Source organism: Peromyscus californicus, unplaced genomic scaffold (genome assembly GCF_007827085.1).
Source record: "Peromyscus californicus insignis strain IS unplaced genomic scaffold, ASM782708v3 Scaffold_10__1_contigs__length_136768540, whole genome shotgun sequence".
Classification (NCBI taxonomy): Eukaryota; Metazoa; Chordata; class Mammalia; order Rodentia; family Cricetidae; genus Peromyscus; species Peromyscus californicus.
This window is the reverse complement of record NW_026294391.1, coordinates 32,777,092-32,802,694: the sequence shown is the minus strand read 5'-3', so window position 1 is coordinate 32,802,694 and position 25,603 is coordinate 32,777,092. Positions and strand designations below refer to the sequence as shown.

General features: G+C 40.3%; 2 protein-coding genes across 3 annotated transcripts in view; both read right to left on the bottom strand.

Annotated features, from left to right (window-relative positions):
- Window positions 1-25,603, bottom strand: part of Mbtps2 (membrane bound transcription factor peptidase, site 2) — a 46,571-nt gene that overhangs the window by 12,765 nt on the left and 8,203 nt on the right. For both annotated transcript variants that reach the window (XM_052729792.1, XM_052729726.1), the window contains 3 exons: window positions 16,099-16,202; window positions 12,387-12,514; window positions 286-404 (listed from right to left, as the gene is read on the bottom strand). In XM_052729792.1, coding sequence (XP_052585752.1) covers window positions 286-404; window positions 12,387-12,514; window positions 16,099-16,202 — 351 coding nt within the window. The remainder of the gene's footprint in view (window positions 1-285; window positions 405-12,386; window positions 12,515-16,098; window positions 16,203-25,603) is intronic.
- Yy2 (YY2 transcription factor) lies at window positions 292-12,501 on the bottom strand. Its single transcript, XM_052729833.1, has 3 exons — window positions 12,387-12,501; window positions 5,921-7,837; window positions 292-404 (listed from the first exon to the last, which is right to left on the bottom strand). Exon 2 carries the CDS (start codon window positions 7,787-7,789, stop codon window positions 6,668-6,670), a length of 1,122 nt encoding a protein of 373 aa, XP_052585793.1. The 5' UTR covers window positions 7,790-7,837; window positions 12,387-12,501; the 3' UTR covers window positions 292-404; window positions 5,921-6,667.

The following is a 25,603-nucleotide window of genomic DNA, read 5'->3' as shown; positions in this document are numbered from 1 at the left end:
AAGGTGGCTCTCAAGAAGCTCTAATTCCAGCTCCTGGGTATCCCAGACACTCTTCTAGACTTTGTGGGCACTGTTACTCTTTCAGAGGACCTGAGTTCAGTCCCCAGCATCCATGTCAGGCAGCTTACAACCACCTCCAACTCCAGCTTCAGGGGATCAAACAATTTTCATGACATTAGAAAAAAATCCAACATATTTCCCCACACTGTGTTTGCATCTGGAGGGATTTTGAAAATTACAAGCGAGCATCTGGTGAGAGCACACCCTAGGTGACCCATTACTAACCTCTGCGACTTCAGTGATAAGTACCCCAACTCCAGTATAGTAAAATGGCAAGAGGATTATCGGGAGGAGAACAAGAGCTAAAATCCCAAGGAGAGCAAGGACAAAATTATGCCATATACCTGCAAAGAGAGAGGATCAAAGTAGTAAGTTCAACAGTAGCAAGAACGATATAGTTTGCTTGACTTCATAACACACGGCATTCCAATAAGATTATAAATAGAACGGGAGTTGTGAGGCAGAAGGATCTACTTCCTGTTGCAGCAGACATATGCTCACTAAGTCTGCCTTCATTTCAGATACTAAAATCGGAAATTTACATAATACTATAATTATGAAGACATTACGAGATTAGGATTTAATATAAGTAGAACCAACACCTTCTAACTATGCATTCTTTATAGAATATACATATACATTCTTAATTTAAACATGCTCATGTTCTTTGATACAAAGCTCAAGTATATACAAACCAAAGTCAAGGTGATATTAAAAAGCAAAATTCTTAGGGCTGGGGAAATGGTTCAGTAGGTAAAACACTTGCTGTGCAAGCATAAGAATCCAAACTGAAGCAGGGCAGCGGTGGTGCACGCCTTTAATCCCAGCACTCGGGAGGCAGAGCCAGGAGGATTTCTGTGAGTTCGAGGCCAGCCTGGTCTACAGAGGGAGATCCAGAACAGGCACCAAAACTACACAGAGAACCCCCGCCCCCCCAAAGAATCCGAACTGAGATCCCTAGAATCTGCATGACAGCTGAGCACAGAGGAACCTATCTGTAATTTCAGCACTGGGGGTGAAGACAGGCAGACCCTGGGGGCTCACTGGCTAGCCAGTCTAAAACCATGAGCTCTAGGTTCAATGAGAGACACTGTCTCACCAAACCTGGTGGGGAGGAGGGAGAAAGGTGTGGACATCAGTCTCTGACCTCCTCAAGTGCATGCTTGGGTGACTGCACCTGTGCATACATTGCATACCCCCCCCACAATAATAAAAATTTTTTTAAAGATTTTTTTTTTAATTCAGAGCTGAGGACCGAACCCAGGGCCTTGTGCTTGCTAGGCAAGCACTCTACCACTGAGCTAAATCCCCAACCCCTAAAGATTTTGAAAATGTATTTAAAAAATTTTAAATTATATTATTTTAGTGTGTGCACGCTCATGTGTGCTACAGTATACATACACATGGGAATCAAAGTACAACTTGTCAGAGGTTTTTGTCTTCTCCCATGTGAGGCCTGGTGACTGAACTCAGGTCATGAGACTTGGCAGCAAATGCCTTTATCCACTGAGTTGGCTCAATGCCTCAGTATAAAATTATTTATCAAATATAGTTAGCAAATATGGAAAAACTATCAAAATTATAGCAATCTCATCAATCCCATGTCTTAGATCTAGTACAAATGCAATTATTATAAACTCATTATTAAAAATCTTTTCATTAGTTGGGCAGTGGTGGCACATGCCTTTAATCCCAGTACTCAGGAGGCAGAGGCAGGTGGATCTTTATGAGTTTGAGGCCAGCCTGGTCTACAGAGCTAGTTCCAGGACAGTCAGGACTGTTACACAGATAAACCCTGTCTCAACCTCCCTCCCCTAATCTTTTAATTATTATGTGTGTGTGAACTTGTGGAAGCCAGATATATGGGATCCCCTGAAGCTAGAACCACAGGCGGTTGCAAGCTGCACTATGTGGGTGCTGGGAACTGAACTCAGGTTATCTAGAAGAGAATATGCTTTTAAGGGCTCAGCCATTTCTCCAGTCCATAAACCTACCTATTTACTTATCAAGCTCCTTATTAACAATCACTTTACCAGCGTTGTGATAAACAGCCTGCTTTAACTGTTTATGTACCTAAGTATGTATGTGCAAGAGCAGAGCGAACACTAGAAAGGCGGGGCCCTAGAAAGGCGGGCTCTAGGAGGAAGGCGGGGCCGTGGGAAGGCGGGGCCCTAGAAAGGCGGGCTCTAGGAAGGCGGGCCCTCGGAGGAAGGCAGGGCCCTAGAAAGGCGGGCTCTAGGAAGGCGGGCCCTCGGAGGAAGGCGGGGCCCTAGAAAGGCGGGCTCTAGGAAGGCGGGCCCTCAGAGGAAGGCGGGGCCCTAGGAAGGCGGGCTCTAGTAGGAAGGCAGGGCCCTAGGAAGGCGGGGCCTTAGAAAGGCGGGCTCTAGGAAGGCGGGGCCCTAGAAAGCCCTAGAAAGGCGGGCTCTAGGAAGGCGAGCCCTATGAAGGCGGGGCCTTAGAAGGCAGGGCCCTAGGAAGGCAGGGCCTTAGAAAGGCGGGGCCCTAGGAAGGCGGGGCCCTAGAAAGCCCTAGAAAGGCGGGCTCTAGGAAGGCGGGGCCCTAAAAAGGCGGGCTTTAGGAAGGCGGGGTCCTAGAAAGGCGGGTTCTAGGTAGGCGGGGCCCTAAAAAGGCAGGCTTTAGGAAGGCAGGGCCATAGAAAGGCGGGGCCCCAAAAAGGCGGGCTTTAGGAAGGCGGGGCTCTAGAAAGGCGGGCCCTGGGAAGGCGGCCTCTGGGAAGGCGGGCTCTGGGAAGGCGGGCTCTGGGAAGGCGCGCCTGCAGCTGTGGTAAAGAACCCAAGCGTTGCTCCACTAGGTGGCAGGCAATTACTCTGCCAAGGCCTGCCCCAAGCCTCAAAGGATGAGTGTGGGAGAGGGGAGGTTATGGTTCATTAGACAAAAAAGTACAAACAAAAGGGAAGAGGGGAGCAAAGGACAAACAGGCTGAAGGGGTTGACCAAGAAACTAAAGATCTACCTGCACAAAAACAACCAAGAAACCGAAACAGGAGTCCAGCCTCTGAAGTACAAAAGTCTGACGAACCATGCATCATGTCTGTCTCCCTCCTTGTATAATATAGGGGATTATTATTTTTTTTGAGACAGGGTTTCTCTGTGTAACAGCCCTGGCTGTCCTGGAACTCACTCTGTAGACCAGGCTAGACTCGAACTCAGAGATTCACCTGCCTCTGCCTACCAAGTGCTGGTATTAAAGGTGCCTGCCACCACCATCTGGCTTTCCAGAGGAATATTTTTATCAACTACTTTGTAAATGCAGTTTTTTAGCTCTAGATATATATATATATATATATGGGGGAATTCTACCTCATCCTATTTTAAGTGTAAATTATTTTTTAATATGATCAATTCACTTTTTGGTACAAACAGAATAATAGTGGAATACTGAACCAGGGAAGGCTATGGATGTCTTGGAGTCAACATAACAGTCCACAGAGCAGGGAGGATCATGAGTGAGACCAACCTGGGCTACATAGGGAAACAAACCCTGGTCCAATAAACAGCAGCAACAAGTAAACCCCAAACAAACAAAAAACCCAATATGGTCCATTGGCTCTGCTGCAATAAATCTTTCCCACTTTATAATAATATACTCACACTTTCTTATAGTACTTTCAAAGCTTCATTAAAAAAATAAAATAAGCCGGGCGGTGGTGGCACACGCCTTTAATCCCAGCACTCGGGAGGCAGAGCCAGGCGGATCTCTGTGAGTTCGAGGCCAGCCTGGTCTCCAAAGCGAGTTCCAGGAAAGGCGCAAAGCTACACAGAGAAACCCTGTCTCGAAAAACCAAAAAAAAATAAAAAAATAAAATAAAATAAAAAGGGACCAATTCTATCACTAGATTGGTAAAGGTTCTTGCTGCCAAGCCTGATGACCTCAGTTCCATTCCCAAGACCCACATGGCAGAAGACAACAGATTTCCTTTAAGTTGTCTTCTGATCTTCGAATGCATGCCATACCATGCACATGGCCACACCCACCTCTCTCCTAACTTCACTAAACAGACAGAATATTAAAAAATAAAGATAAGTCAATCTAAACATGGTGTGTCATGCCTATAATCTCAGCACTTGGGAAGCTAAGGAAGAATTGCTGCAAGTTACAGGCCAGCATGGACCACATTGTGAATTTCAAGGCAGCCTGGGCTATGACAAACAGAACAATCAAAACCAAGGAAACCCCCTCCTTATTTCATGCACTAGAATTTCTTCCAAACAAACTAATTCATAATACTGTATGAATTAGTTGCTAGTAACAGAAACAGGCATGGGCGAGTGAACAAATGTGGGGTCACACAATAGCACTAGTTTCTTGACCCTATGGATACTTTCCAACTGTCTTCCAGGCTTGCAGCTGGTACTGTTAACCCTCTAAATTCTGAATTTGCCAATGATAGCAAGGTGAGAATGGATGTGTGTGAAGCAGACATGTTTCATTCATCTAAACAACTCCTTGTCCATTAATGCTTTGTTTATAAGTATACTTCTGAAATACTTCATACAACTTTTGCTTTCTCCAGAGCACGGTTTCTTAATAGTGACACAAAAGACAGTTTGGCTAGATAATTCTTTGTCACCGGTGACTGTCCTGTGCACTATCAGATGTTTTGTTAGAATTACCATTACTGATTGTTACTGACCTGATGGCAGCAACTTTCCTCTTTCCTTATTTTCTAGCTAACGCATTCACACAAGCAAGCAGTTTTTAATTCTCCAAACAGTTACTTTATTTTTGCTTTTTTCTACCACACAAAAGTACACACCAAACATGCAATCAATTTGAAGACAAAATATTATAAAATCAAACACTACTCTTAATTGATCAAAGAAATAACACTCAACAACAGCACCTTAGGTACTATGAGGGGAGGGGATGAAGTGACTAAAAGATGCTTAAATTGGCTAATATGACTAAATCATCTAATATTCTATACTGTACAATACGGCTAAGAGAAACTTACACAAAATGTCTTGACATCAAGGAATAGTGCCAAAATTAAGACAGTAAACAAACCTATAACATTTCTTTAGCAGGATAATATGTATGTATAAAACTGCCCATGTGCCGGGCGGTGGTGGTGCACGCCTGTAATCCCAGCACTCAGGAGGTAGAGGCAGGTGGATCTCTGTGAGTTCGAGACCAGCCTGGTCTACAGAGCTAGTCCAGGACAGGCTCCAAAGCTACAGAGAAACCCTGTCTCGAAAAAACAAAAAACAAAACAAAACAAAACAAAAAAACAACCAAAAAAAACCTGCCCATGTTTTAAAGAATACCTCTTATAAACATCAACTCCACAGAAACCATATATACAATTACTAAAAGTATAAACATGAGTACTTGGAATACACAATTAAAAAAACGTAAGTAGTAAGTAAACTTCTTATTCATGAGAATGCAAAAGTGCCATTTCTAACACAGTTGTATAAAGAAATGTAATTTGACATGAATTTTATGAGTAATTCTCCTGCCAAAACCAAACTTCACAAAAGCACCATTGCAAAATAAGACAGAGCATCTTATCGAGAATACGGGGCTCATGAATTAGTCTCCTGTTGAAACAAAACCACAAAAACACCACTGCAGAACAAAACAGGGCATATTGACAACATTATGCTGTAAGGTGCATGAATTCTTCTCCTGTCAAAACCAACTTACAATAACACCACTGTAGAATAATACAGGGCATCTTAGTAATATGAGGTTCATGAATTAGTCTCCTGTTGAAAGCAAGTTTCATAAAAACACCACTGCAGAATAAAGCAGTCATTTTAGCATATAAAGGTCATGAAATCGTCTCTTGTTAAAACCAAACTTCAAAAAAATACTTCAGAAGAAGATAGGATACCTTAGCAATATGAGGTTTATGATGTAGTCTCCTGTTGAACCAAACCACAAAAAAAAATCACCCGGCAGAAAACACAGAGCATCTTAGCAACAAAGAGGCTTGTGATTTAGTCTCCTGCTGAATTCGAGCTTCTCAAAACACTTCAGAGCAAAATAACACAGGCCATCTTTAGAAACAATGTGGTTTATGAGTTAGCCTCCTGTTGAAAGCAAGTTTCATAAAAATACCACTGGAGAATAAAACAGGTCATTTTAGCATATCTAGTTTGTGAAACAGTCTCTTGTTCAAACTACATTCATGAAAATACCACTGCAGAAGATAGGATATTTTAGCAATATGAGTTTCATGATTTAGTCTCCTGTTGAAACCAAACTTCTCAAAAAGTCCGGTGCAAAATAACAAAGGCCATCTTTAGTAACAATATGAGCTTTGTGAATTAGTCTCTTGTTGAAACCAAGCTTCAAAAAATATCAGTACAAAACACATGGCATCTCAGCAACTATGTGAGGTTAGTGAATTAGTCTATCTTGTTGAAACCAAACTTCACAAAAACCCCACTGCAGCACAAAATAGGGCATCTTACCAACATAAAACTTTTAACTTTTACTCTATCAAAAGATAAACCTCAGATATGTAGAATTCATCTGCACTAACTTTTCTAGAACTATTCAAACAAGAGGCATATTTATTCCCAGGCACATTAGTGTAAAATACTTCCCAGGCTTCAGAAGGATCTTCTCACTTTTTTTAATGGTCATTCTTGCTCTTAACATGTGTTAAAATATGTGATTTCAAGTTGGTCGACTGAGCGAACTTCTTGTTGCAGGCATCAAATGGGCACACGAAGGGCTTGTCTCCAGTATGAATTCGGACATGAGTGCGCAGATTGAAATCCAGGGAAAAGCGTCTCCCACAGCCTTCAAAGGTACACTGGTAGGGCTTCTCTCCAGTGTGAACCAGCTGATGACGTTTCAGCTTCGAACTCTCAACAAAGGCTTTGCCACATTCTGCACAGATGTGCCCTTTAGGCCCATGGATGTGCAAATGCTTTTTCATGGCGGCGTTATCCCTGAACATCTTCTCGCAGCCTTTATGAGAGCAAGCAATAGGTCTTGGGAAGTCTCCTTTGGGTTTTTTCGGTTTCATGCTTGTAAATTCTGCCAGCTGTTTGGGATCAGACAGGTCAATGCCAGGTATTCCTTCAGGAGGAAATTTCTTTCCCGTCATGTATTCGGAATAATCAGGAGGTGAGTCGCCAGCCTGCCCTTCGGCCATGGGATCTTCTTGTTCAGTAGCCTCCCACATGGCAAAGGGTAATTCTCCTGCAAGAGCTTCGATTTCTATCGGCTTCTGCTCCCACTGTTTGTCGCCCATGTCAGGGTTCATGCCTTCTTCTGCGCTGGCCTCGATAATGGTCGCCAAACTACAGAGATTCCCTTCATAGGGGCTGAGCTCATCTTGACCATGCTCTGCCTCCAAGAAGCCTGACAAAGAGGCAGTGGTCGGCTGGAGATAGTCGTCTTGATCAGTAACCGGAACAACCATCTGGCTTTCAAATTCAGCACTGATTAGCAGGTTGTCTGAGTCCTGGTATCCCACCACCTCCTCTCGTGTCTGCACGATGACCATTTCCTGATCATGGTCCCCATTACTCAGGGTACTGCCCGCAAGTGGCTGCAGAGCAATAAGAGGAGAGTGGTAGTGGCCACCATGTGCCCAATCGACATCTACGTCTTCGTACAATTCGATGGTTTGAATTGCACTGGTTTCCACAGAAACCGTTTCTACATTGAGTGGCTGAAGCTCCACAAAATCATCGGGAATTTCTGCGTTTTCTGAGGTGAGACAGATAAGTTTCTCTGAGGCCATGGCTGAGACCCACGTAGCAGTACTGGGTAGCAAGCAGGTGGGAGATTGCTGTGGAGTAGAAAAAAAATCAGGAAAGAAAAGCACGCGCTAGCGTGCTTAGAAACTACAACGACAAAACGACAAAAAACAAAAACAACAACAAAAAAAAACCCAAGAGCTTGACAACGACAAAACAACAGGAAAAAACGAACCCAAGAGCTCGACAACAACAAAACAACAAGAAAAAAACGAAAAAAAACGAACCCAAGAGCTCGACGACAACACAAGAAAAAACGAACCCAAGAGCTCGACAACGACAAAACAAGAAAAAACGAACCCAAGACCTCAACAACGACAAAACAAGAAAAAAACGAACCCAAAAGCTCAACAACGACAAAACAACAAGAAAAAAACGAACCCAAAAGCTCAACAACGACAAAACAAGAGAAAACGAACCCAAGAGCTCGACGAAAAGCGTGCGCTTCGGAGAAAAGCTGGCCGTCGTCTGAGGCGTTAAGTGCTGTTTCCGGCAGGATATGCGCATGCGTTGGACACGCCACTGCATGCGTCACTGGACGTGCCACTGAATACGTCACTGCACTGCGACAGACCATCCAGGAAGCATATCCTGCGCATGCCTAAATGATCTGCCTAAATGATAGTGCACCTCTGAAGGGCTTGTGGAGCCTGCATTGGCTTTCCTGCTGTCCTAATTAATTACTAAATGAATATAAATTTCCCTTCTAGGAGGTTCTTTTCTGAAGTTTCCTTATTTTATTTCAGTTGATTTTCTTAACTCCCTTCAGACAGGCTTATATCAGATCTGGAGAAAAGAAAAGTCTCTTTCTTTCTTTCTTTTCTTTTCTTGGTTTTTCTTTTTTTTTTTTTTTTTTTGAGACAGGGTTTCTCTGTGTAGCTTTGGTGCCTGTCCTGGATCTTGCTCTGTAGACCAGGCTGGCCTTGAACTCACAGAGATACGACTGCCTCTGCCTCCTGAGTGCTGGGGTTAAAGACGTGTGCCACCACCATCCGTCAAGTCTATTCCTTTTTAATTTTACACTTTGTGTCTGCATATTATACAAGCACCCTACCACTGAGCTATATAACCTCAGCCCCTTTATAATTCTTTATTATACCTTATTTAACCACAAGACTTACTAATATACGTGCTATAAGTAATACTTGATTGTCTTGTCTATATATATGTGTGTGTGTATATATATATATATATAAATATATAAAATATATATATAAAATTTATTTATTTGGTTTTTCGAGACAAGGTTTCTCTTTGTAGCCCCGGCTTCCTGGAACTCACTCTGTAGACCAGGTTGGCCTCAAATTCACAGAGATCTGCCTGTCTCTGTCTCCCAAGTGCTGGGATTAAAGTCATGCATGCCCACCACCACCCGGCTTTGTACATACATGAAATATCCAACTACTCCTTTTACTATGATTTAAAAAATATTAATATATGTTAATTTTGTTTTAGTCTTAACATCTTAGATGAGGAAAATTTTCCCTGATAGTAAATTTTCATTTTCAAAATGTACTGTTAAAGTATCCTTGCCTTCTTGAAATATACCACATTTTGTGCTTTACCACAAAAAATATCTGTCAGTGCTGTATTTTCTTAACAAAACAAAACTTCATTTCTGCTAGGTATTAGAGGGCATATGTCTACACTCTCAAGTCTCTGAAGGTGGAGGCAGGAAGAACTGGCATTCAAGACCAGCTTGGACTACATAATGAGACCATGTCTCAAAGAACAAAACAAAAAACCCCAAACCCTCCACAAAAATCCAACTACAACAATCAAAACAATAGAAAGCTTAGCTGCCTTCTGTATATGATTTGAAAAAGTTTATGCTAAATTTTCTTTTCTTTTTTTAACTCTACTTCTGATAAAATACATATATATGGAATGAAAACTGAAGAAAACTACAAAATATGCTTGAACTCTTTTGAAAATATTTGCTGAGTGCTATGCATGTCACTTAAACTTCTGAATTATGATAGTACTTTGTAATGTTAACTTTATACAATACATCCTAACTGCTGTGTGTATCTAAATATTTGCCTCAATATAAACATTATCAGTGAACTAATATTTACTGTATAAATGAACATTGTTTACTAGGTATTAGAACTGCATTGTACTATAATATCAAAGGAAAAGGACTACCATGATGACATTTGGCAATTATTTAATGTTTAAAATGACACATTTTTTGACTACCAAGGCATACATACACTTTATAATCTTTTTTAAGAAAAAAATTTATTAAGGATTTTTTTGTTTGTTTGTTTTTGTTTTTTTTTCGAGACAGGGTTTCTCTTTGTAGTTTTGGTGCCTGTCCTGAATCTTGCTTTATAGACCAGGCTGGCCTCGAACTCACAGAGATCCGCCTGGTTCTGCCTCCTGAGTGCTGGGATTAAAGGCATGCGCCACCGCCACCAGGCCTTTGTTCAGCATTTTATTATTCTACCTATAAAACTTTTAGGGAAATTCTTTATCAACTTTTGTAATTTCTTCTCTTGTAACTAGCCTATTTAGTTAATTTCAGCTATCTTCACATTCTTATATTTCTTCATTTTCTGAAAACTTCTTTTAGATATGAACAAAAACACTAAAATCATATAATTTTCTGTATATCAGATATTATTCACCAATCTGAATATAAATTCTGTCGATAGCTGTTTCTCCCTGTTGTTTAATGTTTTATTTATTTTTTCCAAATAACTCTTGGGTTTAACACTCTGGCTCTTCTGTAACTTCTTATTTTTTGATTGTATCATTATTAATTACCCCATTATTTCTTTATATGTGATAATTTTCCCTGTATATGTATACTTCTTTATATTATGTGTGATAATTTTCATTGTATGTATGTACATGCACCACATGCAAATCAGGTGTCTGTGGAAGTCTAAAGATTCATCAGATTCCCTGGCCCTGGAGTTAAGGATGGCTGTAAACCACCATGTGGGTGCTGGGAACTAAGGTCCTAAGCTAGCTAGGTCCTCTGCAAGAGCAGCTAGTTCTCTTAACCTCTGAGCCATCTGTCTAGCTCGTATCCCATTATTTCTTAACTATTTTATACTTGTCTTCATATGTCTTAAGTTGATTGCCTGACTGACTTATTTTCATTTCTAATTTTATAATAACTGTGTATGGCATTGAATTTTTCTTTTAGTAAAGCTTTATACTGTGTATCTAGTAAAATTATCTCATTATTATCTATAAATAATTAATCATAATTATCATATCATTAAGCTATTATGTTTTTTAATAAAATGGACCCAATGTGTGATTAAGACAAATTTCTAAATTCTCCTATTATTCTTTAGATTTGAGATTTGTGAATATATGGATTTATTTTTGGTTTGTCAACTTCATGGGCATTTAAAAAGAAATTGACTCCTGTGTTTATAACATACAATCGAACTTACCTATTTTTATATAACTAATTATGAGATTCCATGGTTTTACTTTATAATTATCTTCCATGTTATGAGATGATTATATTATATTTATATTTGTCCTTCTACTTTACCCATTTTGCTTGGTGTTCTGATTTGGTATTTCATAGAATAAAAATCACAATTATTAGTTCTCATGGTAGATTGTATTTCTTATTGACTTTCTATTATTTGCATAGAATATTTTGATATTCCAATATTTGATTAATTTTTGGATAGATTTTTCTAAACACCACAAACTTGGAATACTTTTTAAATTTAAACTAAGGGCTTTTTTGTACTGCTGGAGATCAAACCAAGGGCCTCATAGATGCTAGGCAAGCACCCTACCAGTGAAATATATATATATTATGATCCCTTAATTAATAGTAGTAAGTTTTTAAATCAGATAGTGACATGCTTTTGTAGAGAAATAAATTACCCTTGGAAGGGTCTGTTTAACAAAGCTTCCCTATGGCACTGAAAGTATATATATATATATATATGTGTTCTATACCTCCAGGTGAGTCTTTCTGTCTGGTTGAACTCCAACAGTACCAGAGTTCAGCATCAATCCTTGCATACCATCTTTTCTTCATTCTTGAACTAGGATTTATCATGTGACTGACTTTTCATGTTCTCTCTTGACTTTTGCACATTTCTTTGTATATTTCAGCTAAGTTGACATTCTTCATGTTGTGGTTTCAGGTTTTGACCATTCCTTTGCTTTAGTAAATATAAAGTTTTTTCCTCTGCTTTTAATTTAAATTTTTAATAATTTATGTTGGTTTAAAAAAATTGCTTTTGGCCAGGTGGTGGTGGCGCACACCTTTAATTCCAGCACTCAGGATAGAGAAGCAGGTGGATCTCTGTGAGTTCAAGGCCAGCCTGGTCCACAGAATGAGTTCCAGGACAGCCAAGGCTGTTCAACACAGTGAAACCCTGTCTCAAAAAACAAGCAAAAACAAAACAAAACAAAACAAATTTGATTTTGAGGTAGTATAACAAATTTGTTTTTGAGGTAGTATAAGAAGCTAAATTTATTAACCAAATGTTATTTTTCATAAGAGTACTTTCAATAAAATCACTAAGCACAGAAAATCCAAACCCAAACAACACAGAAACATTTTAAAAAACAATGAAGTCTATTTGTTACCTGCACAGAATATCCTCAGCTGCTGGACTGGTGATATAAGTTGTAAATGGGCAGTGAACAGATCAACAAATGCTCCAGGATAAATAATGAAGAGAAAAATTCCAAAGCCATTAAATCGAACTTGTTCCCTAAGAAAACATGGAAGAAATCATGTAAGAAAAACAAATTTACTGATATTATAGTATTTGTTAAGTTAATAATGATGTAATCTTTTTTTTGGTTTTTCAAGACAGGGTTTCTCTGTATAGTTTTGCGCCTTTCCTGGAACTCACTCTGTAGACCATGCTGGCCTTGAACTCACAGAGATCCGCCTGGCTCTGCCTCCTGAGTGCTAGGATTAAAGGCGTGCGCCACCACCAAATGGCATAATGATGTAATCTTAAAATTCATTGTAATTCAAATTTTAAAAAAATAATCTCCCTGGATAAGTAAAACATATAAAATAAAAAGTAATAATCATAACTTTAAAATAGTGTAATAAATAATAAAGTTTTGGCCTAGACTCTAGAGAACACTGAAATATACTTAAAATGCCAAATTTTTAGGCTTTTGCTATTGTTGATTATATAATTGAAACTTGATGTATATAAAGATATAGCTAATAATTTTATGAGAAATCAATGATAGAAATTTATACAAAGTACTAGAAACTATTTTCAGAGAAGGACAAGGGGGAATAAATAACTCAAATATATGATTCAAACACATTTGTCTTAGTTATTATAAATAATCCTCAAGATTTATGTAGGTATATTTCTGTTGAACTAATGTTGACTGCATTTAAAAATAGTTAATGGTGCCAGGCAGTGGTGGCGCATGCCTTTAATCCCAGCACTCAGGTAAGATAGTCCTTAAAAGGAGTAGTTTTCCCACCATTTCATTTCTAAAAAACATATATTTAATAGTCTCACAGGACCAAACAAGTACTATGAGGAAAGTACGACCTTAACAGTAAATGCACAAGACAACCATGTGATTCACTCTTTGTTGGTAATGAGATTTATAAATAATTCATAGTTCATAGTGGCAGACCGTCTGTGCAGTCTGCTAGGACTGTAAACCTTGTGAGCTATAACAACAAACCAACCTGCCAAGATTGTTCTGTGGATAACCAACCACTTTTCTGACTGGATTTAGGCCTGTTCCACAGGAGGGAACTCATGCTTACTACTACTAAACCTGGCTAAAACACTACATGTGGGGAGGTGTGGTGGTTTAATGAGGATGGCACCCATAAGCTCATATATTTGAATGCTTAGTCACCAGGGAGTTGAAGTTTGAAACGATTAGAAGGGATAGAGGTGTGACCTTGTTGGAGTAGGTATGGCCTTGCTGGAGGAAGTATGTTACTGGGGGTGGGCTTTGAGGTTTCAAAAGTCCATGTCAGGCCCAGTCTCTTTCTCTCTGCCTGCAGATCAGAAAGCAGAGCTCTCAGCTACTGCTCCAGTGCCATGTGTGCCTTCCTGCTTCCTGCCATTAAGGATCATGGACTAAACCTCGAAACTGTAAGCAAGCCCCCAGCTAAATGCTTTCTTTTATAAAAGTTGCATTGGTCATGGTCTCTTCACAGTAATAGAATAGTGACTATGACAGGAAGTCACAGACCCTAAGGAAGAATCTACTATTATTGTTTTGCTAAATAGATATAGTATTAAACTGCCTTCTAAAGCATTGATTATCTTTATATCCATAGATTAGTGCTGTTCTCAACCATTATCAGAGACACTCGTGCTATTTAATTTTTGCAATGGATGGCAGTTAAACAGACTCACAACTGGTCAAAGTGCAGCAAATAAGTGACTATGAGTGCTCAGCTGTAAATGGGACATTGATATGTACACCCTTTCCCTCAAGGCTTAGGCAGACACTGGAGAAGAGGAGGCAGAAAGACTGTAAGACCAGAGTTTGGGAAGGACTGCCGCCAAACTATCTTCCTGATGTAACTTGGCCAGTACACTCATGAACTCACAACAGCTATGGTTGCCTGCATAAGACCACAAGATCAAACCAGTCGACAGCATAGCATGACTGGGGGAGGAGTTCATGAGGCACTTTCCCCAGCCGAGGAGTGATTGGCAGTTGATGGTTTCTGGGAGATTGCCAATGCTCCAGTGGATGGCACTACAACCATGCGTGTAACAGGTAGCACTAACTGAACTTAGTGGGTTACTTACTAAGTGGTGCGGGGAGAACTTGGGAAGGAGATGTGGGGGTCTGAGAGGAGTTGGAGGCAAGGACTAAGGGATGGATATGATCAAAATGTATCATACACATATGTGAAATTCTCAAAGAATAAATAAAAGTATATTTTAAAAGTTTTCCAATATGTTTCACAAACATACTGTAAATTATGAAACTATTAATAATAATGTAAAACCCTAAAGTTTACAGGGCTAAACATATGGAAGGAAAAATGAAATTTATAAGAGGTAACCGGGGCTGGTGAGATTGCTCAGTAATAAAGTTGCTTGCTACCAAACCTGATAACCTGAGTTCAAGTCTAGGAACCCACCTGTAGGAAGAGAAATAATTCCTGAAAAATGTTCTCTACCTCCACACATGACACATGTATACACCCATCCCTACACTCACATACACTGCCTCTTTAAACCAGTAGTGTGCACATATGTTCAAACATGCTGTGTTAAGATGAATGTCTATTATCAGAAGCTAGATCTGTTCATAAGCAACTGGAAAATAATGATTAATCTTCTCCTCTAGAATAGTGATTTGCCTTTTCCCTGGTCCACACATACAAAAGAGAAAACATACCTGTCAGCATGCTTCTGATTATGGCAGGAATTGCCATGGAGTATCAGGGAAGTAGTGACTACCCTTGCCTTCTTCCCATCTTAATTAGTTAGGTGTAAATAGAAAGATACATTTGGGTAGTCAAAACCACCAACACAGCATGACTCCCAAAGTCAGTCCTAGGTCTCATCCTCTATCTTCCACCTGGGTTGCTAGGTAGGCTTAGATATCATTGAACCCAGCACTTCTAGCCAACTTTTTATTCTAGCCGACATGAGACAGGGACAGAAACAGGAAACTGTTTCAGTTGATAAGGTAGAAACAGGTACAGTGGCACACACTTATTTTCCTAATACTTCAGAGACTGAGGCAGGAAGACCCTGAGTTTGAGGCTATCCTGGGCGAAAGAGACCTTTCCTTCTGACTACATTCTGAGCAGTGGCAGAGACCAGAGTTCAGTGACTACTAGAGGACCAGTTAGCAAGGTGGTTCTGTGGATAAGGGAGCTTTCTGCCAATCCTGTGACCTGTTGGAATTCTGGGATCCACATGGCAGAAGAAACACAGCAACTTTCACAGGTTGTTCTGTGACTTCCACAAGCATGCCACAGCATGTGCATGTGTGTGCACACATATACGATAAATAAGTATAATTTTAAAATAAAAAAGACTAGATAAAAACCCTGAAGCACTGAGATTATAATCATGCTGGCATAAAGCAAAGGACAGAAAGAGTTAGAATACAGATGATCACATGATTAAAAGGACACATCAGCAATATATTAATTTTTTTTCTATAAAAGAGACACTGCCCCAAAATAATAAATGGAGGGCATACATTGAGTAATATCTACCGAAAGGGGAAAAAAAACCCTCAAATATACCAGATTTGAGGAATGAATCTTCTTAAATGAAAAGCTTCTTTGCATGTAGTAGGAAAAGAGAAAGTTAAATCTTATTACCTAATAGCTGCTATACCGTGTCCAATTTCATGTACAACACCACTAATGAGGACTGCAGCGAAGAAGTAAGTCAGCTGATTGACAGGTAAATTTATACCGGGAACCTGTTTACAGACACAACACAGCAATGATTATCAGTGTGAGTACAGCAGAGTCCTATTTAAAAACCAAGAGGTATGACCTTCACTCTGTCTTACAGCTGAAACCTCCAAACTTAGTATTCCATGATCTAAAAGCATTATGACCATTAATGATCAATTTTTATTTCTAGCATAACTAAGGAAAAGAAGCGATGTTTTGTTTTATTTTAATCTAGGCAATTTCTATAAATCTGGTTTACTATCAATTTAAATGGGATTTAAATTTTAATTTTATTAAATAAAATGGGAAGGACTGCATTAAAAAGTTACATATCTAGATTCCCAAGAACTTCACCATGGGACAGAATGAGGGTACCCTGAGTGCTAGGGAAAGCAGGGAGACAATGAAGCTGGCAGTGGTTGAGCCATCCTTAACTTAAGGGTTGGATGCTCAATTTGGGAACTCTTCTTAAAATTCTTCGTCCTAGCCAGAGATAGCGGTACACGCCTTTAATGCCAGCACCCAGGAGGCAGAGGCAGGTGGATCTCCGAATTCTCAGTCAGCCTGGTCTACAGAGCGAGTTCTAGAATAGCCAGGGCTACCACAGAGAGACCCTGTCTCAAAAAAAAATAGTCAAAAATCCTGTTTTTGAACTGTTAAGAGATATCAAGAGTTTGTGCTAAGTCAGACAGGACATTCTCCCAGGGTCTTTTTTTTTTTGTTTTGTTTTGTTTTTTGTTTTTTTTTTTTTTGTTTTTCGAGACAGGGTTTCTCTGTGTAGCTTTGCGCCTTTCCTGGAACTCGTTTTGGAGACCAGGCTGGCCTCGAACTCACAGAGATCCGCCTGGCTCTGCCTCCCGAGTGCTGGGATTAAAGGCGTGCGCCACCACCGCCCGGCTAAAAAAATAAACGTGTGGATTTTTTTCTTCTTTTTTTTTTTTTTGGTTTTTCCAGACAGGGTTTCTCTGTGTAGCTTTGCGCCTTTCCTGCAACTCGCTCTATATACCAGGCCGGCCTCGAACTCACAGAAATCCGCCTGCCTCTGCCTCCCGAGTGCTGGGATTAAGGCGAGTGCCACCACCGCCCCCCAGGGTCTTTTTAATACTCACAAGTTATAAGAGGTAATAAAAGGTAATAGAAGCTATTATAACAAAGTGCCTGGTCAGTGTTGGTGCACCATGCCCTTCATTCCTCTTACCCTTATCAATTTACCTATCAGAAAAATAGAAGCAAAGATACACGACTTAATACAATATAGACTCATGGCCAGATGAAGAAGCAGGAGTTGTTTTACAATCATGTACTCTAAAAATGCTGTGCGTTATGAGTATCAGTGCATACCTAAGGAAAGCTTTCTATAGCCAGGCTGAACAGTAAAATTGTCTTAGAGCCAAGAGGTCCAGTAACAAGGTGGTATCTGTTAAGGAGAGAGCTTGAACATATGGACCACACATTTCTCACAGTACAAGACTTAGAACCCAAAAGAAATCTCTCTGGAGAAAATCCCTTCATTTATGAATTATCATTTGAATACTAACTAAAAGTGCTTAATACAGGCAAATTGGGGTCTAGAGAGATGGATCAGTAGTTAAGAGCAGTATCCTGCTCTTGCAGGGGAGATGGGTTAAACTCCCAGCACCCACATAGTGGCTCACAAAACTGTAACTACAGGTCCAGGGGATCTGACACACTGTTCTGGCCTCCACGAACCAAGTCCACACATGTACATACATGCAGACAAAAACAATCTTACACATACAATACACATAAACAAATCCTTAAAAAACTAAACAGGAAAACTTAAGTAGAAGCCTATAATCCTGCAAACAGAAAACAGAAGCATTCTCAATGCTTTGCCGTATCTTTCTAGTCTTTCCCCTTTATACCTACTTTCAAAACTTATACTGTAATTATAAACATGATTTTGAAACTTGTGTTTTCATCTAATATTTCTTCATGAGTATTTTCTAGTTCTATGATTATTTTTTTCTTGTCTTTTTTTTGGGGGGGGGGGAGACAGAGTCTTACATATACAGCTGAGTCTACCTACTACCTCAGTCTCCAGAGGGCTGGGATTACATGTCTGCATTATACCACATCTAGCTTAACATGCTTTTTTTTTTTTAGGGCTGTAGAGATGGCTCAGTAGTTAAGAGTACTTGTTCTTATACAGGATCCAGCACCCACATCTTGGCTCCCAAAAATTCATAATCCCAGCTCCAGGGAATATAACAGGCATGTATGTGGTGTACATACATTCAGGCAAAACATTCATACATATAACATAAATCAAAAAAATAAATGCTTAGATTAATTTTATGTGTATGAGTGTTTTGTTTGCATGTACGTATGTGCACCACATATGTGCCAGGTGCCCATGATGTCAGAAGAGGACATCAGATCCCCTGGAACTGGAGTTATGGATGGTCATGAGCCACCATGTAGGGTCTGGGAATCGAACCTGGTCCTCTTTAGAGCAACAAATACTCTTAATATCTAAGATACCTCTCTAGCCACTACCTTGTTTTTAGAAGATCTCTCTCTCTCTCTTGGGCTGGAGAGATGGCTCAGTGGTTGAGAGCACTGGCTGCTCTTCCAGAGGTCCTGAGTACAATTCCCAGCATCCACATGGTGGCTCACAACCATTCATAACGAGATCTGGTGCCCTCTTCTGGTGTGCAAACATACATGCAGACAGAACACTGTACACATAATAAATGAATCTAAAAAAAAAAAAAAGATCTCTCTCACTTGGAGTTCAATAATTAGGCTAGGCTGCCAGAAAGACCCAAGAATTCTCCTGCCTCTACCTTCTTGCATTAGAGTTGTGAGTATGCACCATCAGGCCCGTTTTTTTTTTTTTTTAAACTAGCATCTCAATATGGTTTTTAATAGCTGCATTATGTTTTTTGGAATGAGTTGTTGGTCATTTAACTATTTTACAAGTTTTTGCTTTTTTATAATTATTTTTGTGACTTAATTCAATTCTCAAGTGTAAACTTTTGTGCATGTGCAGGTACATACATGCCTCTGCACACACATGCAGAAGCCAATGATGGGTGCCTTCCTCTATTGCTCTCTACCTTACCTAGTAAATTAATTGTTGCATGTATGTTTGGGAGTATATACTTGCTACACTGTGCCTGTGGAAGCTAGAGGACAACATAGAGGAGGTGGCTCTCTCCTTCCAACATGTGGATCATTCAGATAGTACAAAGGTTATCAGGCCTAGTGGCTATTATTACCCACTGAGCCATCTTGCTGTTCCCCTCTGTACCCTATGTTTTGAGACAGTGTCTCTCACTGAACCCAAAGCTCCACCATTTCAGCTAGGCTAGATGGCTAGTGAGCTCCAGAGACTGGCCTGTCTTCACCACACGATACTGGGGTTGCAGGCTGCAAAGACACATGGGTGCTGGGAATTTGAACTCAGATCCTCCTGCTTTCACAGCAAGTGCTCTTATATCCACTAAGCCATCTCTTCATCCAGAAAGTGACAAATCTGACTTAGCACAGTGAACATTTCTATCAATTTAACACCATGCTACTTATACTTGTTTACTTATGTATTGGCTGGTTTTGTGTGTCAACTTGACATAAGCACTACCCACAATGGGCTGGGGCCATCCCCATCAATCACTAATTAAGAAAATGCCTTACAGCTGGATCTTATGGAGGTATTTTCTCAACTGAGGTTCCCTCATTATATATAACTCTAGCTTGTGTCAAGTTGACATGACTAGCCAGCACAACTGATCCCTTGTCAACTTGACACAAGCACATCACTAAGAAACCACAATCCTTCCTTTCTTATTTGTCAAGATCTCACAATAAAATCACAAATAACTTTAAAAGTCCCAGTTTTTACAAATTCAAATACATTAAAATCTCTGTCTCTTTTAAAATATTCAATCTCGAAAAACCAAAAAAAAATATTCAATCTCTCTAAAAATTCAAAATCTCTTTTAAAAGTTCAAAGTCTTTCAGCTCTGGTCTCCTGTAAAAATCAAAATTACATTATCTTCATATTTCAAGAGTGAAGAAGCAGGGCACAGTCACAATCAAATCAAATCAAAACCAAACCTTAACCATGTAAACAACACAATGTTCAACGTCTGGGATCCACTCACTATCTTCTGGGCTCCTCCAAGGGCTTGGGGTCACTTCCTATGCTCCGCCCTCTGCCACACAAACAACTTGTCTTCTAGGCTCTGGTTGGCTCCACTCCACTGCTGCTGCTGTCCTTGGTGGCTATCCCATTGTACTGCCATCTCCAAAACTGCTGGGGTCCTCTGCTGCAACTGGGATGCACTTTCAACATCTCTGCAATGACCCCTTCAATCCTCGGCCTTCAACTGCCACTGAGGCTGCACCTTCACCAATGGCCTTTCCTGGCCTCTCACAGTGCCAAGCCTCAGCTGCTCTCCATGACCCCCTCATGCCTTCAAAACCAGTACCACCTGGGTGACTCTTACACTACCAAGTTCGGCTGCCAGCACAAGGTACAACCTAGGATGCCTCTGGAACACAGCTTCTCTGCTCTCAGGAAACACTTCCCAGAAGATGTCACCCTAACAATGCTGGTCTCTTCTTAATCAAGTTCTCAGCTCCCGACGACTAGCATCAAGTATCCAAGCACTGCAAAGGTTTCGCTTTAGTAGTTCTGGTATCTTGTTAATCACAGCTGATTCTTCAGCCCCAGCTAACCACAACGACAGAACTAAAATAGCAAATGGCCCTGATAGTCTTTAATCTTCCCTCTGAAACTTCACAAGCCAGGCCTCCATCTTCTGCACTTCTCTCAAATTCTTATCTTCCAAGCTTCCACAGAACATCCCACTGAGCTCTCAACACTCAGTGGCTTTTCTAGCCCAAAGTTCCAAAGTCCTTCCACAATCCTCCCAAAACATGGTCAGGTCCGTCACAGCAGTACCCTATAATCCTAGCACCTTTGTCTTAGTTAGGTTTCTATTGCTGCAACAAAACACCATGACAAAAAACAAGTTGGGTAGGAAAGGGTTTATTTGGCTTATACTTCTATATTGCTGTTCATCACTGAAGGAAAACAGGACAGGAACTCAAACAAGACAGGAACCTGGAAGCACAGGTGCTACTTATTTTTACTGACTTGCTCCTCATGGCTTGCTCAGCCTGCTTTGTTATAGAACCCAGGGCCACCAGCCCAGGGATGGCACCACCAATAATGGGCTGGGCCCTCCCCCATTGATCACTAATTAAGAAAATGCCCTACAGCTGGATCTTATGGAAGCGTTTTCTAAATTGAGGATTCCCTCCTCTCTGATGACTCTAGCTTGTTGACATAAGACTAGCCACCATAGATATGTATATCTTATCAAGCTGCTCTCTTAAAAACAGACTTAGCTATATCTTTAGGCAAGCTCATTTTATTCAAATCTGCAGTCTCAGTAGTCTATTCATGACCCAACTAGTTTTTTCCTGACGTAATTCATATATTTGTTGTTTTATTTGAAACAGAATGACATATAAATTGGTAGGGAGACTAGCTTGATCTTGAACTTACAGTGACCCTCCTGCCTCTGCCTCCTGAGTATTGGGATTACAGACATGCACTGTCACATTCAGCAGTATTCCTCTCTTACTAGTCTGTTAACTACACTTCAAATACTAGTATTGGTCCTTTGTAATACATGTCAGAAATGTATCCTCCAGTTTATTTGCCATATAATCTTACTTTGCTTTTAGTTTTTGGTATTAAAAAACTTAGGGGTATCAAATCTAACAATATTCAACATTTCCTAAAACATCAAGATTGACTTTAAATGTAAACCATGGACCCTGGGTGATGATGGTCCATTGGTTTAGATTTACCAACAGTAACAAGTGGACCACTCTGGTTGGGGCATCTGTGTTTGTGTGGGAAGTACATGGGAAATCTCTGTATTTCCTCTCAATACTGCTATAAACTTAAACCTGCTCTAAAAATAACATCTTTAAAAATCAAAAATAACTGAGAACAAAGATACACTGTTTACTGTTACATAAAAACATCCCATAGTTCTGATGTTAGTTTTATGTCTTCCTCGTTCCATGTTCACATGAATGAAGAGCCTGATTCTTCCTTTTCCTTCCAGGACTTTTGTGACCCTGAGTTTTACCACTCTCTCAATCAGACTTTGTTTGGGGACTGCCCAGCAAATGTGTTTCACTTTTTAAGCCTTGACTTAAGAGGGGTTTGCAGAGTGTGGTTCAGTCATTTTTGAAAGTCCACTGATTCCAAGTGCCCATGGTCTGATTATGAAACCCATTTTCATAATCAACATTCTTAATGTGTGTGTGTGTGTGTGTGTGTGTGTGTGTGTGTGTGTGTCTGTGTGTGTCTGTGTGTGTGTGCGCGTGCGCTATCTTGTTATGTGGAATTCTCTTTACGCAGACCTCACTGAATGACTTTTTTCTCCCACAAATATCAGTGTCCCTTGTGTTCCACAATTTTTCCATTCCCATGCTGGGTAACTCATCTGCTCGGCTTAGTAGCTTCCCTGTTTCTGAGGCCTCTTTAAATGTTTTCCCTTAAGATTAGCTCTCATACATGCCATCTAGCTCACAAAACAACCCACACCAAAGCACAGCTTGCCTTTATTTCAAATAACTCATTTCATTTTATGCAACCAGCTCTTTATTCCTTCTCTACATTATCTTCTGGATACACTAATAAGTAAGACAAGGTAAGAGGTCTGAGTTTGTGACTGACTACAGCAACAGATGGCAGGTCTTATTGCCTGGCAACAGTACAAGATGACCATCTGTCTCTAATATGATTGCACAGAGTATTAGATGTACCAGAACACTGAATGCAGAACACTCTTTCAACAGCACACAGTGCCAGGGTTGTGGGAATTAATACTGAACAAGGCTGCCGGGAATTAGAGAGGAAGCCAGAAGTATGTTCTTTAAGCTCCAAGGGCTATATCAAAAACAAGAGACAAGGCATTTTTTAAATTATCCACAAATATGCACGGTAGACTATAAGGCTTCTGGTTTTTTAACGGTTCCAAAGTACAGCACACCTGGTATTTTTATGAACACTGAATAAACTGAGAAGCAAAGAGAAGAATAATTTCTTCTCTATATGACAATTGCCATTGGAATTCTAGCAGGCAGGCAGGCTAATGATCAGATTTTCTCTAAACCGAGTTTCCTTCCCTCGTCTTTTTTGAACACTAACTAGTTGTATAGCCAAGGGTCATCCTTAAACTGTCCCTGCACCCTCCAGCTTCACATTAAATTACTCACTGTCTGAGAATTGTAATGAAAAACCATCACCTTTATTCTCATTTTCTCCCCTTTGAAAACTGTTTGAAAATTTCACACATACAGATGACGTGTTTTGATCAAATCCACCCTCCAGTCTCAAGCCTCCAACTCCTTCCTTATCCCATCACCACTTTTCCCTCCCAACTTCATCTGTTCTTTTTTTTAATCCATTGAATCCTTTTATGTGCATGGGTGTAGCACCATCTTCTGCATGGGTAGCCTCTCAGGGGCCTTCATTCTCTTTGCCACAAATTTAGTTTAGATCCTTATTACTTCTAATGTGAATCATTCCATCTGTATCCTTAAATGATCTCCCCATCTTTGATCTAACTTTGGCCCATTTTGCACAGAACACTAATCTATAAGTAAAAGAGAAAATTCCTAGAAAGGTCTTTCACAGTCTGGATACTACCTATATATCCCATCTTATCTCCTACTTTTCATAATGTTCTCTTATAATATGCTTACTTAAACTTTCACCATATTACTCACAGGGGCAGACCAAAATTATATATACTTCTTTGAATGAATGACCCAACCCATCTACTCACCTGTTTCCCCCTCTTACTCCTCAAACTGAACCCAGGGCTTAATGCATGCGAGGCAAGTGATTATGGAGTTATGCCTCCCAACACTTTCTTTTACTTTTTACTTTGGGAGAGGTTCTCACTAAGTGGCCCATGTTGGACTTAAACTTGCTTTATAGCCAAGCAAGCTTGCAATCCTCCTGCCTCAGCCTCCCAAGTAGCTGGAATTATAGGCCTGCATCACTAGGCCTGGTTTTTATTTATCTTTTTAAAAGAGTACAACATAATATGCATAGACTCTTATCATCATGGATGATAGACACACTATTTCCTAACTGTCACCATGGGCAAATGATGTAATGTCTCTGGGCTTTGGTTTTCTCATCTGTAAGTCAGGGAGTACAAAATAAACTTCTTGAGTGTATCCTGCCTATTGTTAGAGTTTTTTTGGTATTGCCTGGCCCACGGTCAGGACAATTTTTCTTACCCGCCAGTCCGGCAGCCGCTCAGACCCAACCAAGTAAATACATAGAGACTTATATTACTTATAAACTGTATGGCCGTGGCAGGCTTTTTGTTAACTGTTTTTATATCTTAAATTAACCCATTTTTATTAATCTATAAGTTGCCATGTGGCTCGTGGCTTACTGGTATCTGAACATCTGTTTCTCATTGTGGCGGCTGGCAGCGTCTCTCTGCCTCAGCCTCCCACTTCCCAGAATTCTCCTCTCTCCTTGTCCCGCCTATACTTTCTGCCTGGCTACTGGCCAATCAGCACTTTATTTTTTTATTTTATTTTATTTTTTTGGTTTTTCGAGACAGGGTTTCTCTGTGTGGCTTTGTGCCTTTCCTGGAACTCGCTTTGGAGACCAGGCTGGCCTCGAACTCACAGAGATCCGCCTGGCTCTGCCTCCCGAGTGCTGGGATTAAAGGTGTGTGCCACCGCCACCGCCACCCGGCCAATCAGCACTTTATTTATCAACCAATCATCTACAACATCTGCTTATTGGCCATGTTCTAAGAGAACAAAATCAAACATATACAGAAATCTCATATGGAAAACATTGCTTATTATCTACTTATTTATGATCACTATGATAATTCTCCCTGTGTTCCATGTTACAGTGATCCTTCTATTCCTGAGTTGCTCAGTTCTTGAGTTCCATCTTCCTTTTCCAGGCTATGTGAACTGTCCTCACACTTCTACTCTCTTCTTTCCTAGTGCCAGATACACCTTACATTCCTTTTGTTGCCATAGCACCTTGTATAATGTCCAATCAAAACTGGGCAGTGCTGGCGCACACCTTTACTCCCACCACTCGGGAGGCAGAGGCAGGTGGATTTCTGTGAGTTTGAGGCCAGCCTGGTCTACAAAGCAAGTTCCATGACAGGCTTCAAAGCTACACAGAGAAACCCAATCTCAAAAAAAAAAAAAAAAAAAAAAAAAGTACAATCAAATGACAATCATAGCATCTCACCTTCTAGAGTAAAAGTTCCATGAGTGTGAGCACTGGGTTTTGTTCCCCAGGGACCTGGGACTCAGTACATAGCCAGTAAGCAGGACACACTCATAAATGTTTAGTGAAGAAATACATCATGTCTTA

What these genes read in the sequence shown, in the direction of transcription:
- Yy2 (XM_052729833.1), bottom strand. Translation starts at nt 7,789, where the DNA reads ATGGCCTCAGAGAAACTTATCTGTCTCACCTCAGAAAACGCAGAAATT.